This window comes from Acartia tonsa, chromosome 10, assembly GCF_053477335.1.
Source record: "Acartia tonsa isolate MP-2025a chromosome 10, ASM5347733v1, whole genome shotgun sequence".
In the NCBI taxonomy this organism is placed as follows: Eukaryota; Metazoa; Arthropoda; class Copepoda; order Calanoida; family Acartiidae; genus Acartia; species Acartia tonsa.
Genome location: NC_137269.1, coordinates 3,809,963 through 3,827,114, shown reverse-complemented (window position 1 = coordinate 3,827,114; position 17,152 = coordinate 3,809,963). Strand labels below are relative to the sequence as shown.

Here is a 17,152-nt window from a genome sequence, read left to right as displayed (position 1 = left end):
GGATAGTAGCTTTTTTTCTTAATATCTACCACCTGCGGGCCTGTATTTATTCCCTAACCAAGTGGGGCTACCCTATACCCAATAGGGCATAACCTAAGCAGACATAAAGAAAACACAAACAAAAAACTCAAAGTATGCACAACTCCGCCTTTGCCTTGTTTTGAAAAAAAACTGAAAATAAGGGGTGAAGAGGGGGGTGGGGGTGGTAGTTTTTTTTATAAAATCACCTGTGAGCCCTTTTTTTGTCTCCTAACAAAACAGGACTACCCTGTACCCCATATGGCATAACCTAAGCAGACCTAAAGAAAACACAAACTAAAAACTCATAAAAATGCTATGTATTAAATATATGTTAAAGGGAGTGTGAAGCTAAAACTTTCTGTTAATATACGGAAAGAAGGGTGTTTTTAAAACAACATTAACTAAAAAAAATATCTGAAAGTTCCTTGTGAAAAAAAATATTGACTTTTTAATCCCGAAAAAACCTTGTTGGGGAAAGGAAGAAAAATTTTTCAAGCTGCTTTGGCTACATTTTTACTGTTTAAATCTATTTCCAATGACAATTTGGTTATAAAATATAGCTTAAAAGTTTTCCTAACAGTGTCTAATCAGTTATGTGATATTGAATTTTTATTTTACTGTTTTGTTACTGTGTAATTGTCGATAAATGAAGCATTTTAAAATGGAAATTATCTGTATAATGTCTAGATTAGGCTAGTACTTCCATTCAAATCCTTATACCAATTTATAGAATATATAGAATTAGACAAATTTCTTCTGAGTATTTTTTCCGTTTTCATTTTACTTTTTTATCATAGTATGAAGCGAAATAAGGTTCTTTTTGTAAGGTTATAATGCTGTAATTATATTAAGTGTAAAATACTTTTATAAAAATAAATTTTTATATATGTTTTTGAAAAATACTTAGTCAAGTATAAATAAAAAATTGCGACTAATATTTTGTCCACCTGCCCATCTGTACCTATATAGAACAACTTACAGCAGCTGATTTTGTTATTGTTTTGCAACAATAATATCAGAGATTAAAAATATACTTTGTTTATAATTTTGAGTTTATTATTTATAATAAGTATTTTTTTTAAGTTGACCTTTAAAAACATATTAACAACTTTTAAAGCTTTCATAAGAATTTCCTCAAAGAATACACAACTCTATCTTTGCCTTGTTTTGCGGGCCCTGAATTTGTTCCCTAATCCAGAGAGGCTACCCTGTACCCAATTTGACCTATCCTAAGCAGACCTAAAGGAAACAAACAAAATCAAAATAAAGACTATTTCATAATATTTTTGATTAAATCTTAAATAAAACTCAAGAAAAATATAATATAATAATAAAATTTTAGGATAATGGAAAGAAAACGAAGTTGTGGGTTGCGTCGTATTTTCACAGCAGCTTTTCTCCTATTTCTGGCCCATGTGGGCATATTTTCTAACCCTGAGGGGCAATCATTAACATTCATCTAACCTAACCGAAAATAACCTGTCAAAAGCTATTGTGAAAATACGATGAAACCCGCAACTTCGTTTTCTTTACATGACCCAATTTTTCAATTATCATGGTGGCCACAGGATACCAGCAAAATATCTAATTACTATATAAAGGGGATTAGAGCGAAATTTGATTTACTTGCGGAGAGGGAGTGCTCTGAAATCCCTTTGTCCCTAATTTAGGGGTATAGGTAAGGAAAAGTGCCTCGGGGTTTAGGGTTAAACAAGGATGACAACATCCATAAGTAGCAAAGCTCAGAAAAAAATTGCTATAAAGCAGTTTCATACAATAAACATTAATCTTGATAAAATAGGGAAATAAGGAAACCTTAAAAATCACGCAACCTTAAAAACCACGAAAATTTTAAAATCTAGGAATCAATCTAGCATCGCAATTTATAGACAAATCTTAATGAAACTTGATAAAAATATGTAGAATATGAGCATATTCAATTCCTAATAATTTCAGCCGCAAATCATGACGGACAGACAGACAGACGGACGGACGGACAGACGGACAGATGGACGGACATTTCGAATTATAGAGTAGCTTCGCTACTAATAATAAATTTTTTTTAAATGTAAAAAAGTTGGAAAAGCATCAAAAAAAATCCGGCACCCTTTCAAATAGCTCACCATCACACGCACACGCTCACAGTGTGCTGTGTGTGTGTGTGTGAGTGTGTGTGTGGGTGTGTGTGTGACGGACCCCTAGTCTACCTGTTCCCAAGATTATTTAGTTCTGCTTCAGACACCTGTTGAGTCACAGTGATCATAAGAATCATCACAAAAAATTCGTGAAAATTTAAATTTTTAATTTTTATTTTTCAGTGAAATCTTACATTAGAGCGGTCCAAATTGCCATAATTAAGTGCAGATAAAATGGCAGATACTAAAACGGCCAACTTGTCCAGGCTAGTGCTGAAACAGGCCGGCAGAGCTAAAGAAAAGGTAGGGGAAAGATATTTTTAGATTTAGATAGCCAGAAAGATAGAAAATTGGTAGATTGTCATCAAATTTTGCTATCTTATGAAATTTAATTGAAACATCTTTTGTTGTAATAAAGTTCGCTAGATCATATGTTTTGTAATAATATACAACCATATATATAAGCAACACCTAGTTGTGTATGTGTGTGTGTATGTGTGTGTGTGTGTGTCACTGCCTATGTAGGCCTATAAAGCAAGCTTACACTCTCACACACACACACACACACATTGGTGTCTATATATGGTATGTGTTGTAGGCATTAGAGTATATAATTAGACAGCCGTCGCCCCCTTTTTTTCCTTCGCGCATATTAGCCTACTGCGCAAAAATCTAACTTTATAAACCATTATAGAAGGTTTTTAATATACGTTAGTTTGTTCAAAGTATAGCAATTATATGGATTATTGAAAGGGGAATTGTTTCGTCAATTTAGGTTGCTAATACTGCCCTCAGTTAATGGTTAATATGTTCCTCTATGGTCAGGGGGAGGGGATTGGGTGAACTTATGAGGGAGAGGAGGTAGTATCGTTATATTAGCCAGCTGGGAGAAACATTTTATATGGGTATGTGAGAATCTCAAAATATCCACTGTATTTGAAATGACAGGGGAGGGGAATAGAAAAATCTCCATATACCATCCAAAAAAATTTAAGAGTAAAATAGCCTAAAACCATCTAAGAACGAACATCAATTTATCGTCCATTGTCTTATCCCTATATGAGTCTACACGTAGAAACTCTGTAAAAAGACTATCTATAGAATAGTATACCTATATGTTATATAAAGAAAAGTCTCCTTATTTGTCAGTAATTTAGATAATATATAGGGGGGATAAGTAAATAAAGTAAAAAGTAGGACGAAACCGAATCTCTCAGACTTTTGATTCCTATGACGTCATAAAAATAAGGGATTATTCATGTCTTTTTTAGGGGTTTTCTTTCCCACTTCTCCTCTCATCTCCCTCATTTTTATGACGTCACAGGAATCAAAAGTAGGACAGATTGGACATCGTCAAAAGTAGCTATTTTTGTCAGGGATCCAAAGGGATAAGACAATGGCCGATAAATTGAATTACATTCCCATTGATAAACCCCTTCTGTAGATTACAGAAAGTGGTTGAAACGTTTGGACACTCAACTGAATGAACCAACCAATCAAAATTCAATAAAAGACTCCAAATTTGTTAAGCAAACAAATAAGAAAACGTTAAGATAAAACTTTGGGGACTGGTGTAATAAATAGCCCAATGTCCCCTCCCTCCCGGTATTTTTGCACTGGTTACCCTTAACAATTTTGGATCATGTTAAAGATTTTTCATTTTTATTTACAATCAATAAAAATAAATTTAATTTTAATATTTAAGATTGTTTTGATTGGGCGATAGATGTAATGTTTCCACTTTAACGTATGGACATATTGAAATTTTGATTCAGAGTGTTGCTTTAAATGTCCAATATAGAGGGTAAATGGGTGTTTAGTTTTACCCCCCTCAAACTTTGAAACCCCTCATAGTTTTAAAGAATATATATGAAATTACCCCCCTAAGCCTTTAAAAAACCTCATTTTACCCCCTCAAAATAAAAAGCTTGGACGTCCCTGTGAGTAGCTTTCAAATATATAAATCTTTTTATAAGCTAATTTGCTTATTTCTTTTTCTTTGGACATTCATAAAATTTTATTTTCACATCTGTCGTTCAATTTTAAAGATGCTAAAGCAATGGATATAGAATACGTGGATATTATGACAGGGGAAAATTTGCCGTCAATTTAGGATGCTAATATGGCTCTCATTTATAGGGCAGTAAGATCATCCAGTTTGAAGGGAAGGGACGGGGGTATAGTTATTTTAGCCAGCTGCGAGTAGCAATTTATTAGAGTACATAAAAATTTGGTGCAACATCCAAGTAATAATATATCAAAAATAATAAAGCAAAATTTTACACAAAAAAAATGGTTTTTGATGTGCTTTAAAAAAGACAGTACATGCCTATTAAAAAATATTTTTATAGTTAAAACAACATATTTGAATATCGTAGAACAGTAAATTGATAAACAGTAAAGAAATTATCATGCATAACAATTCTATTTAAAAATGATTTAAAATTGTTTGTTAATATGCATCTTTTTATTATAAATTGTCCTTTTAAGAAAATTGTATGAAAAAAAATGTCATCGTGTAAAATGATTTTATACAAAAGGTGTCCAAATTAAGAAGGCGATATTAAATGAACACAATTTCGCGGGGGGGAGGGGGGGGGGCTTATATTAAGGTATTTTCCAGTATGGCTTCGAAACCGATTAACATCCGCTATAACCGGTTCTCAGACATACTGAACAATCATGTATAGTATTGTATTACAGACAATTTTCCAATAATGGCTAATTTTTTTTACGAAAATCAAATACAAATTATAAAATTAATACCCGTTTTGTTAGCCTGGGCCTTTGCTTCCTTACTAAACTGGTTTTAATCTTTCATTTTTTTTTTAATTTTTCATTTTAATATCCAAGGAAAGCTGTCTTTAATACTGTGCGATAAATAATTAACATGAGTGGTATTATGAATTCAAAAGTTGTTAAATGTTAAATTTGATTAAGAAATTTAAATGTATATAATTTATTTCATCAAAATAAATTCTCGTAATCATTCCAAACCGATTAATATCCGGTGAATTAGAACCGGTTCTCATCCATACGAAAAAAACTATGTCTAGCATCGTATTATATTCAGTTTTCTACGAATATAAAAATGTACAATCATAAAATTAAGATGCCGAAGGCACGGGCTAAAAAAACTGGTTATAATCTTATAATTGTACATTTTATATCAGCGGAAAGCTGTTTATAATACAATGCGAGAATAGTTATTTCTCGCATCGTATTATAAACAGCTTTCCGGGGTGCCGAAGGCACAGGCTAAAAAAACTGGTTTTAATCTTATAATTGTACATTTTTATTTTCGTAGAAAGCTGGATATAATACGATGCTAAACATGGTTTTTTCGTATGGATGAGAACCGGTTCCTATCCACCGAAATAACTATTCATTACTTTTACTTCTCTTTAATCAGGATGTCTGTCTGTCTGTCTGTCTGTCTGTCTGTCTGTCTGTCTGTCTGTCTGTCTGTCTGTCTGTCTGTCTGTCATTTATAACTCAATAAAAATATCCAAATTTCCTTAAGCCAACGAATGAGTAAACGTGTTTATTACACCAGTCCCCAAAGTTTTATAATAACATTTTCTTATTCGCTTGCTTAACAACTTTGGGGTCTTTCGATTGGTTGGATAATAAGATTGAGTGTTTAAACGTTTCAACAAATAATCTTAATCTACTGAAGGGATAATTTTGTGTATCATCATATGTATATCAATTTATCGGCCATTGTCATATCCCTTTTAATGATTTTATGATCAATAATTGTATTGTTAAAAAGTAATCACACGATAATTTTAATAATTTCCTGCTAATCATAATAGGGAGGGGGGGGGAGCATTGGACTGTATATTATACTTGTACCCAAAGATTTGTAGCCGTTAGCTTAAAAAAATTCAGGTATTTTTTTTTGAATTTAGATTGGTTGGTTCCAAACTTGTAATGTTCAAACCTTTAAACCAATTATTTAAATCTACAGAAGGGGTAATTTTGTTTATCCCCAATAGTTAAAGTCCATTGTCTTATCCCTTAAGATCAATGTCTTAACATGGAAATATTGCGTTGACATACATTTGTATTGGGTTTATGCCATTGTCGATAATGTGGCGTCTATGAAAAGTAACTTTTATTTATATCTACATTAATTTTATATCCATGGGAAAGTATTACTAATAAAAACCTTTATCTACCTCAAATTTTTAATCCTTATATAAAAGTAACAGAAGGTCTATTTGTCTATATGTACCGAAGAATCTTGCATACCGCTGAACCGATATGGTTCTCTTTTACCAAGTACCTTTTTATAGGTCCTAGGAAGGTTATAACTATTTTGAGGAGGGTACCACCAACATACCTAGAGAAATCGTTTGACCTATATGGTTTTCCTTTATAGAGAAGATTCGTTTTGTGATTTGTAAATAACGTTGCACATACACACACACACACACACACACACATACACACACACAAACATACACACACACAAACAAACAAACACACATACACACACACAAACACTCAGACACACACAAAAACGCATACACACACACACACAAACACACATAAACACACACAAACAACACACATACACACACAAATACACACTCAAACACAAACACACACACAAACAAACACACAAACACACATACACACACACAAACACACATACACAAACATACACACACACACACACATACACACACACATACACACACACATACACACACACAAACACACATACACACACACACAAAACAGTAAAGTTTTTGTATATTCATCTATTATTGTTAAGAAAATATTATTTATGCCTGAATAATTATTTTAATAAATACGGATGTTGTGTTTTAATACGTCGTAGCAACTCCAAAACTATCTGTCTGTCTGTCTGTCAGTCTGTCTTTTAAGTTTTCAGTATGTCTTGTCAGTATGTCTTGTCAGTCTGTCTTGTCAGTCTGTCTTGTCAGTCTGTCTTATCAGCCTGTCTTGTCAGTCTGTCTTGTCAGACTGTCTTGTCAGTCTGTCTTGTCAGTCTGTCTTGTCAGTCTGTCTTGTCAGTCTGTCTTGTCAGTCTGTCTTTCTATCTGTCTGTCTGTCTTGTCAGTCTTGTCAGTCTTGTCAGTCTTGTCAGTCTTGTCAGTCTTGTCAGTCTTGTCAGTCTTGTCAGTCTTGTCTGTCTGTCTGTCTGTCTGTCTGTCCGTCCGTCTGTCAGTACATCCTTTTCATTGATACTTAAGGGATAAGACAATTGGCAATTTAATAAATACTGATGATGTGTTTTAATATGTCGAAGCAACTCCAAAGCTATCTGTCTGTCCGTCTGTCCATCAGTGTGTAAAACTTGGATCTTTGGGGATATGACAATGGGCGGTAAATTTATTTACATTCCCGGTAATGATAAACAAAATTACTCATTCTAAAGATTTTTAGGATTGTTTAAAATCTTGAAGACTCTAGTTTGAAACCAACTGATAAGAATTCATTAAAAGTACCCAAATTATTTATACCATAACCAACTAATAAGATAACGGAATCATTGGGTACTTTTGAGATTTACAGTCCATTGTCCCTTCCCTCCCTATATAAAAAAAATATGCAGATACCCTGTCAAAGCTTTTAGTATTCTGCCGATAAATAAAATATTTTTAAAGGTTTATGTCGACTATATTTAGTTTAATTTAAAAGTGGCCATGACTGATATAATATCGACACAACGGAATTTTAAAGAAACATTTTGAGTACATGCTTGTGTTGACATAAAAAATACTTACTGCTACGCTCCCTAGAGGCCTCTAGATGCACTTTGAGGAATAGGTGGGGGGGGCTTCACTTTTAATTTAGGTTCAAAAAGAAAAAGTAAAACAAAAATTTTGGGGGGCATTTTTTCCAGGGGCTATTCTTCTTGGGAAGGTAGCTGTAATTCCCCTCCCCATAAAACAGTTATAAATCTTCCCTGTACCTTGAATGTAAGCTACACACTGAAGGAGAACCATATCAGTTCAGCGGTGAGCGAGATCCTTAGTACACATAGACACACAGACATCCTGTTATATAAGGATACAATGTTTTTTATAGTTTTTTTGTTTGGACTATTTAACTCTTACTTTATGCCAGACGCGTGAACATCGTAATCCTAATATTGCATGATTTCTTTATAGTAGCACAGCTACTATATAGTTAGGACGTGTATATACGTTTGTCCGTCCATCCGTTTGGCACTACGTACTTATTCGTAATTTAGTTGCAAGATAAATCCTTGCCCCCAATAATTTTCCAGGGAAAGGTGGGACATTGGACTGTAAATTACACTAGTACCCAACTTATTTTAACTACGTTATCTTATTCGTTAGCCCAATAACTTTGTTTAACTTTGTTGATTTTTAATGTTAAAATCAGTAGTGTTAAAATTTCAAACCAAGAATTTGACGAAGTAATTACGTTTTTATCATTGAGGATGTACATTAATTTATCGTGCATTGTCTTATCCCTTAAGATCCTTATTATTTGCAGAGAGCATTTTTATTTGGTATTCATAAATTGTTAGTTTATTTTTTTGCTGTGCTACTTAAGGACAAAATTATCTTTGTTAAGTAAAAATCTCAATATTGTTTAATAGTTCTGCCAAGGGATTTATCATGATCAGATATAGGACAAATGATCATAATTTTATCTACAAAGGTCGGTCTTTGTTTTTTTACAAAAGATATTTAAGCATTTAGGTTACGCTCACCCTTGCGGGGTTAATCATTACTTGAATATAACCTAACCTAATCTGATGTAAAATACACGAACAAACTGAAAACAATTCCCCCCTCCCCTTCAATTTTAATTTTGTAAATAATCCGTAATAGCCAATATACATGTACATTTATATTCTGATTATTCCGTTCTGACACTCTACAAGTGTTAATGTTCGTTTGTTATACCGTTTCAGAGCTTCGCTTTCATTGATATTGTCATTCTTGTTTTTATTTCTCTTCCTTATTATATCTAATAAAAATGTTTTATTCAAATATAAATTTTATATGCAAATATTACATACAAAGTATCTGGGAGAATGTTTGCACGTCTACTACGCAGGGATATAAAGGGATAAGACAATGATCGATAAATTTATGTACATCCCCAATGATGACAAACAAAATTACCCCTTCTGTAGATTACAATTCTTGGTTTGAAAGTTTAGACTTTCAACTTAATAAAACAACCTATCAAAATTCAAAAGTCCTCAAAGTTGATAAACAAACGAATAAGAAAATGTTATAAAACTTTGGGGACTAATAAAATAAACTGCTCAATGCCAGATAGTCGACATAAAACATTTAAATTGTATGTTTAATGTTAAGTTAAGCTTTTTATTTTGACCCAAGACAGGTTTTAGGCCATTTATCATATAATATTGTTGCTAAAAAAAACTCACAATGAAGTTTTATAACATTCCTACAATTCTTTCATACCTTAAACATCCATAACGTACAGACCCAACTATAATAAAGCCTCGCTTTTAAATTGATGCAATATACTTATGCTTTTCATTAGAATATGATTCATTTTGGAAATAAACAAGGATGACAACATCCATAAGTAGCATACCACATTAATAGAAACATTGTTTTTATGTGTGAATCAAATAAGGCAAATTTAGTTAAGGTTTGTAAAAATCAGCCATCTTTAATACCAGCCGAGAAAATTATATTTTCCATTCTAAAAAGAATATTCATAGCCTTATGGACAGACGGACGTACAAAGAGAAATATAGATTAGATTCTTTTTGGTCAGACGTACGGACAGACAAACTAAGTTATGGAGATGCTTCGCTACTAAAATCTGGATTTAAAAAAAAAAACATTTGTATCGTATTAATAATGCATTTTTGACTCATAGTAATTTTATCATTCGTAAATAAAACAAGGATGACAACATCCATAAACGCGAAGCTCTGAAACGGTAGAACAAACGAACATTTATACTTGTAGTGTGTCAGAACTGAAAAATCAGAACATAAATGTCAAATCAAAATTGCAAGTAAAGCCGATAATTTAATTTAAAGTGAAGAAAAGTCATAAATTAGGATGCCAGCTTTTTTTTATAAACAAGAATAATAATATGTCCATAGGACGAGCATATTTCAAATTTAATTAATACAATATGGATTACTAGCATCTACGTCCCTAGAGGCCTCTAGGGACAATAAAGGGAATGTTGGGTAGGGGGAGTTGACCATTCACTCTCAATTTTAGTTTTAAAAAGGAAAAGTATAAACTATGTTTTCTCGTATTCATTCGAATCCGGTGGATGGGAACCGGTTCTCATCCATACGAAAAAACCATGTCTAGCATCGTATTATATCCAGCTTTCTACGAATATAGAAATGTACAATCATAAGATTAAAACCAGTTTTTTAGCCGGTGCCTCCGGTACCTCGGGGCTAAAAAAACTAGTTTTAATCTTATAATTGTACACTATATCCGCGGAAAGCCGTTTATAATACGATACGAGAAATAACTATTCTTTGTTTTTTATGGGTGGGGGGGGGGCATTTTCCCCCTGAGGAGATTTTTCTTGGGGGGCGGATATACCCTCCCCCAAAATATTTATAAACCTTTCCTGGACCTATGAGAGGCTTCTCATAACGGAGAACCATATCAGTTCAGCAGTTAGCAAGATCTTTCGCTACAGACAAAAAAAAAAGCGTACTATTTTATATATTAGTATATAAGCAGCAGGTCGTACATGCTTTTTTTTATTTTGAGGGGGTTAAAATGAGGAGTTTCAATGTTTGAGAGGAAGTTTAAGACTTTCCAAATACCCTGGGAGGGGGAGGGAGGGGACATTGGACTGTAAATTATACTGGTCTCTCATAATTTGGGAGCTTTTGATTGGTTGGTACAAACTCGCAGTATCCCAGCTTTTCCATCAACAGTTTTACTCTACAGAAGGGGTAATTTTGTTAATAAAAATTGGGAAGACGTAAATACCTAATGTCTGTATAGAGTTGCTGCGCTACTTACAAAACAGATATTTAATATTTATTTTTGGTGTCGCTGTATTATTGCTAAAAATAAATAAGTCATTAATTATTAAAAATATTTATAGTATGGCTCCTAAACCAACCATTATCCTCTGGATTAGAACTGGTTCTCAGTCATCCTGAAAAATCATGTTTAGCATTGTACAATAGACAATTTTCCATGAATATTAAAATATAAATCATAAAATTAATACCAGTGTTGTTATTTTTAATTATAATTTGTTATTCTGTAAAAACGTAAATTTCTTTATTTACAGATTTTGTCATGTCAATTATAGAATTATCCAACCAAGACAAAAATAATTTCTTTACCAATTAAATTAAACAAAAAAAATAAGAAATGTTGTTTTTTCAATATTTTTTTTATTTTAGAATTTTTTTTTTGTCTATCCTTTTACTAAAGTTTTTGTTTGTTTGTAAAGATCTCGTTAACTATTGGGTAGATTTAGTTAAGTAAAGCTTTACATAGATCCAGGGATGGTTTCAGGCTATTTTACTGCCCTTCCCTGGCGCAGCCGCTAGTAGCTTTTCTACGTTTTTCTGAATGAATTTATGAAGCATAAAATTATTTTACTTTTTTGTTCTTAATTTCAAAAAAAAGGTATTAATGCTTCATATTTTATTTTCGTTTCCGTGCAAAATTTTTTTAAGACAATTTAAGTAAATCTCGGTTTAGAACTGGTTTGCATTCCTGCGGGAAAAAAATCGGTTTCGTAGCCTGAACGGAAAGTGAATATTCATTAAGTTATTGTTGTAATGTTATAAACATTTAGGGATCTAAAGAGATAAGACAATGGCCAAAATATTTATGTAAAAGCCCAATGATGATACACAAAACTAATCCTTTTGTTTATCACAATTAGTGGTTGAAACGTTTGGACATTAAACTTTATGAAATAATCGGTTAAAATTACAGTACCTTAAGTTATTAAGCCAACTATAAGAAAACGTTATCAAAAAACTTTGGGGACTAATAGATTAAGCCAATATTAAAAAACATTGAATTTTCTTTTGAATAATTTTACCTTGCTCACAGCGTGTGAAAAGTTAATTGATATGAACAATTAGGTGGCTGCGTAATTATCTATCTTTCTATCTATCTGAGGATCCATCTATTTTTTTCTATCTAACTATTTAAATATGAATTAAAATATCTATTCCTCTATCTATCTAGTAATGAATACAGTAATAGGAAAATCAAGATAATATATCTTCCTATTGATATAAATTAGTAAGGTTTTTTGGGTTTAAAAGATCTTTGAAAAATGCTGTCAATTACAGAGAAGCTTTAAAAATGTCTTCGGATGGTTTTAGGCTATTTTTCTGACACTCCCGCCCCCCCCCCCTTAGAGGCAATGCTAGCGGCTGCGCCCCTAGCATATATGGGCCCTGTAGAGTAGGAAGGGCATAAATAGAGCCTAAACCCATCCCAAAATTTTTTTAACCCCCCCGAAATCTTTTACCCCGGGGGTAAAATTTGCTTGGGGGGGTAATTTAAATTTTATCAAAAATTTAGTATTAAAAATGCGCGCGGAGCGCGCAAAAATTTTTTTTGTTAGAGATTTTCTATTTTGGGGGGGTATTTACCCCCCCAAAATTGTTTGGGGGGGGGGGGGGGTAAATACCCCCTCCTAAATGGTTGGGGGTGCCTACGGCACCCCCAGGGTAGGGGTAAATTTTAATCGCCCCATTACCCCCCCCCCTTGGACGTCTATGCCAAGAATTAAATGTAAATGTGCAATAGCCCCCTTGAAATGGAGAATCTAATCGGATCAGTATCTAAAGCTACAGACAAAAAAAACCTTAGTAGTTTATATATATAAGGATGCTTAGTTTTAGAAAATTGTGATTTTTAATAAAAAATTAAAAACTTTACTTAAATACTCTTTTTGGAAACATCCCTCTTTTAAAAAATTTGAAAAAAAGTATGGCTTTAATAATGCTTTATAATTAACCTACCATCATATTATTTAAGCTTAGTTTTAACATGAGTTTAAATGTTATAATTACAAATGAATATCAACTAAGGTTACTCTAATATCCTTCTGTTTAAATGGTATAATATTCACATTAGGAACGGTACTGTAAAACAAGTACAATTATGTGTAAAAGTAGCGCAGCAATATTTATAAGGAAAAAAGATGTGATAATATTATTTATTGTAATTGTAATTATTTTTGAAAATGGGAATCAAGGATGGCCGAGAACGTTTTAGCTATCAGGGAGGGAGGAGACATTGGACTGTTTATTACTATACTAGTCTCAAAATTTCGGCATTTTTTATTGATTTTATTCGTTGGCTTAACAACTATAGGGACTTATAATTAATTTTGGAAGGGGACATTAGACTTTATTTTAACTGGTCCCCAAAGTTTTACAATACATGCATTGGTAGAAACTAGAATTGTCCAAACATTAATACCAATAATTGTAATAAAAAAAGGAGAGGTAATGTCTATATTAAGTATTTATCGTCCACTGATTTATCTCTTAAGATCCAAGGGCAAGAATAGAATATACAGATAGTTTTAAGGTGACTGAAGGACGTACGGACGTAGCCTAATTGTAATTTAGCTACGCTGCAAAAAAAGTTTAACCAGCGATTATTAAAACTTCCATTTAGGATGGGAAAACATGGGGTGTTCCATCCTTGACGCAAAAGCATTAAATTAAAATAATAAAGGTTTAAATCACTAAAACAATCTTTCTAATAACATTTTAGTATGTTATACATGACTAGCGGATATTTCCTAGCATTCAGGAGCTCTTTATTCGATGGCTAGAAAAAAAACTTAAAAATAGCATCCAAAGACTTCACCACCCAAAGACTTAAGTTTGAAATAAGATAGCCTAAAACCATCACATGACCTAAGTGACGGTTACTTGAATAAGAGAATCCAATCGGTTCAGTAGTTATAGAGATCGTAAGCTTCAGACTAAAAAACTTGCTACTATATATATTGGGATTTTTATCAATACATTAATATATATGTATCTACATTCATTATTATGGATGTTTTTATGTTGATTTGGTTGCACACCAAAATTGAGAAGGATAATATTTTATAATTTTAAGCGTTTTGTAATTATTTTCTTAATGTAGAGAAAAATTTGATAACAACTTTAAGGATTTTGAGGGATAAGACAATAGATGATGAATTTATGTACATCCCAAAATGATGATAAACAAAATTACCCCTTTTAAAACTTAAATCCCCAATCAAATTTTGACATTTTTTTGGAAAACATCAACACAAATTTAATTTAATTTAAGTTTTAGGGTTTTCAAATCAACGAATAAGATAACGGTTTTATAAATATTTAAGTTTCAGCATAATTAAATTTATCACGTAGTATTTCTTATTAGTTGGCTTAAAAAACTACTAATAAATCTTGATTAGTAGGTTTAAACTAACACCTTTGACCAATAATATTATAATATAGAAGTGTTATTCTTGTTTATTATTAGAAAATTTATATCAATTTATCGTCCATTGTCTTATCCCATAACAATCTTTGACATACAGACGGACAGACGGACGAACATATATTAGAGAAGCTACGCTGTTAAAATAAATTATTTAAATGATTAAAATGTTACTTAAATACGGAGGCGTAATTTGCCAAAAAAAACTCCATGAAAAAATCATTCACTTTTTGGCCTACTTTCAGAAAAACAAGTATGACAACATCTATAAAAGCTAAGCTCTAAAATTGTAGGACAAACGAACATTTACACTTGTAGAGTGTACGCAATTAATAAGCAAAATATAATTAATGTACAAGTCTAAAAAAACGTAAGTAAATTTGTCGCAAAACTGCTTATATAATCTTTTTAAGAATATACTTACATTTTAGTGCCTGATTATAGAGATATTTCGTTTATAAAATTATACTTTGTTGGCCTAGGAATCAGTATTCCAAAAATCAGATGAATATTATAATTATTTTAAATCAAAAAAGTTAAAAATCGACAAGTTTTAAATGGACGTACGGACATTCTGATAACCATTATCCCCCCCTATAGTTATAAACCTTCCGAGAACCTATGAAAAGCTTTCCTTTCAAGGAAAACCATATCGGTCCAGCAGTTATCGAGACAAACACAAACAGAAAAACGGACAGACAGTTAGACATTCTGTTACTTTTACATGTACAAGGATAGGCTATAGAGTAGCTTCGCTACTGCAGAATTTAATTTTAAGATGTGCAAGATAGATAGAAAAGTAATTACAGTATCTATAAAATAATTTGTTGTTGATACGAATAAACAAAGAATATTTTTTTTATGAAAAAAGAACAGGAACATATTAAACATTAAGTTGAATCATTAAGATTATTGTTAGCTGCAGGTTACTTATGGATATTATTCGCATGGTTTTACTAATGAGGGAGGTGTCATTGGACTGAAAATTACACTGGTGCCCTCAGTTTTATCACCACATTATCTTATTCATTGACACAAAAAGTTTGGGTCCTTTTATATTGAATTATATTTGGTTGGTTCCAAACTAGCAATGTCAACAGAAAAGATAATTTTGTTTATCATTATTGGGATGTATATCAATTTATCCTTTGATGTCTTATCCCTTAAGATACTTTGGCTTAATTTTTCAAATGACGTTGTAAGATAAGCCAGCATACCAAACTAGAAATCGAACCAACTTGCTTTTTTTTATGTTGGACTGAGAGGCGTGCATTAGGGGTGGTGCAGGTGGTTGTATCCAGCCCCTGGCAAATTAAAGAAGAATGCTAAAAATATTGGCACTTTTAACTCTTTAATTTACCAAAACAAGTACGCATTTTTCTCTTTTTAGTTGTGTGGATATACACCCAGGGGGAGGGGTGTATCCACCCCCCTGTCACTAAAAAGCACCTCTCTTGTCTGTAATACACACACACACCTACACCCTCCTCGATATTCGTGGCAAATTGTCTGTATTACTATGCGATACATAATTTTTAATTATGGCTGAGAACCGGTTCTAATCCAGCGTATATTAATCGGTTTCGAAGCCATACTGGAATAAACTTAAATCAAAAAGAAGGTTATATCTTTTTGCTACATATTGACATTTAGGGAAATTGACGAACATTTTTAGGGTTAAAGCTCATTCAATAATATACGTCTAGAATCCTGTTTTGAACATAAAATAAAAATTGTAGTAAGTAGCGTAGCTAATAATAACCTATTATATAAAGTAGTAGGTTTTTTTTTATTGTAGCTTAAGAGGTCGATAACTACCGAAACGATTCGGTTCTCCATTTAAGGAAAACTTCAATTAAGTCACGGGATGGTTTTTTTATCTTTAGATTTGAGTCTTAGGCTAGTTTTAGGCTATTTGTGTGTCGTTCCATAATATTTAAATACAGAGCCCCTAGAGTTAGTGGCGCAGTATTTTAAAGAATTACAGAATACTCTTATACAGTAGTAAGAGTCGTTAATATGATGCAATAAATGAATATTTTTTATGGAGACTATGACTTAACGTCTGATGTACAGACATGCTAGTTATAGAGTAGCTGCGCTTCTTATAATAGGTCATACGTCTTCTAGAACATGCTGTAACATAACTGTGCATGGGTAAAATGTGCTTAAACTAAACGTAGCGATGCTGCTCCATAATAGTCATGGACAAACTTACTTTTAATCAGGAATTGAGAGAAATTGAATTGGACCCAACGTTTTATAACCGCGTTGGCTTAAAAACTTTGGGTACTTTTATTTCATAGTGATTGGTTAAATTCAAACTACGTGAAATTGATCAAAATCATTGGTTGAAAAGTTTGGACACTTCTAGTTTTTATAACCCAATCAATCTTAAGGGATAAGACAATGAATGCTAAATTATGATAAACAAGACTACCCTTTCTAAAGATTAAAAATATTGAAAGAAAAATTTGAATAGATTTTGAACCCAACAATCAAGATTTAGTAACAGTACCCAAAGTTTTAAGCAAAACAAATAAGATT

The 17,152-nt window shown here is 32.3% G+C and overlaps 1 protein-coding gene across 4 annotated transcripts in view; it reads left to right on the top strand.

Annotated features, from left to right (window-relative positions):
* Positions 1–2,251: 2,251 nt before the first annotated feature.
* The window catches only part of Amph (amphiphysin), an 89,054-nt gene continuing 74,153 nt past the window's right edge, over positions 2,252–17,152 (top strand). For 3 of the 4 annotated variants that reach the window (XM_080173254.1, XM_080173253.1, XM_080173251.1), the window contains exon 1: positions 2,252–2,459. In XM_080173254.1, the coding sequence (XP_080029380.1) occupies positions 2,391–2,459 (69 nt within the window). In that variant the 5' untranslated portion in view covers positions 2,252–2,390. The remainder of the gene's footprint in view (positions 2,460–17,152) is intronic. The other variant, XM_080173252.1, reaches the window with a different exon arrangement.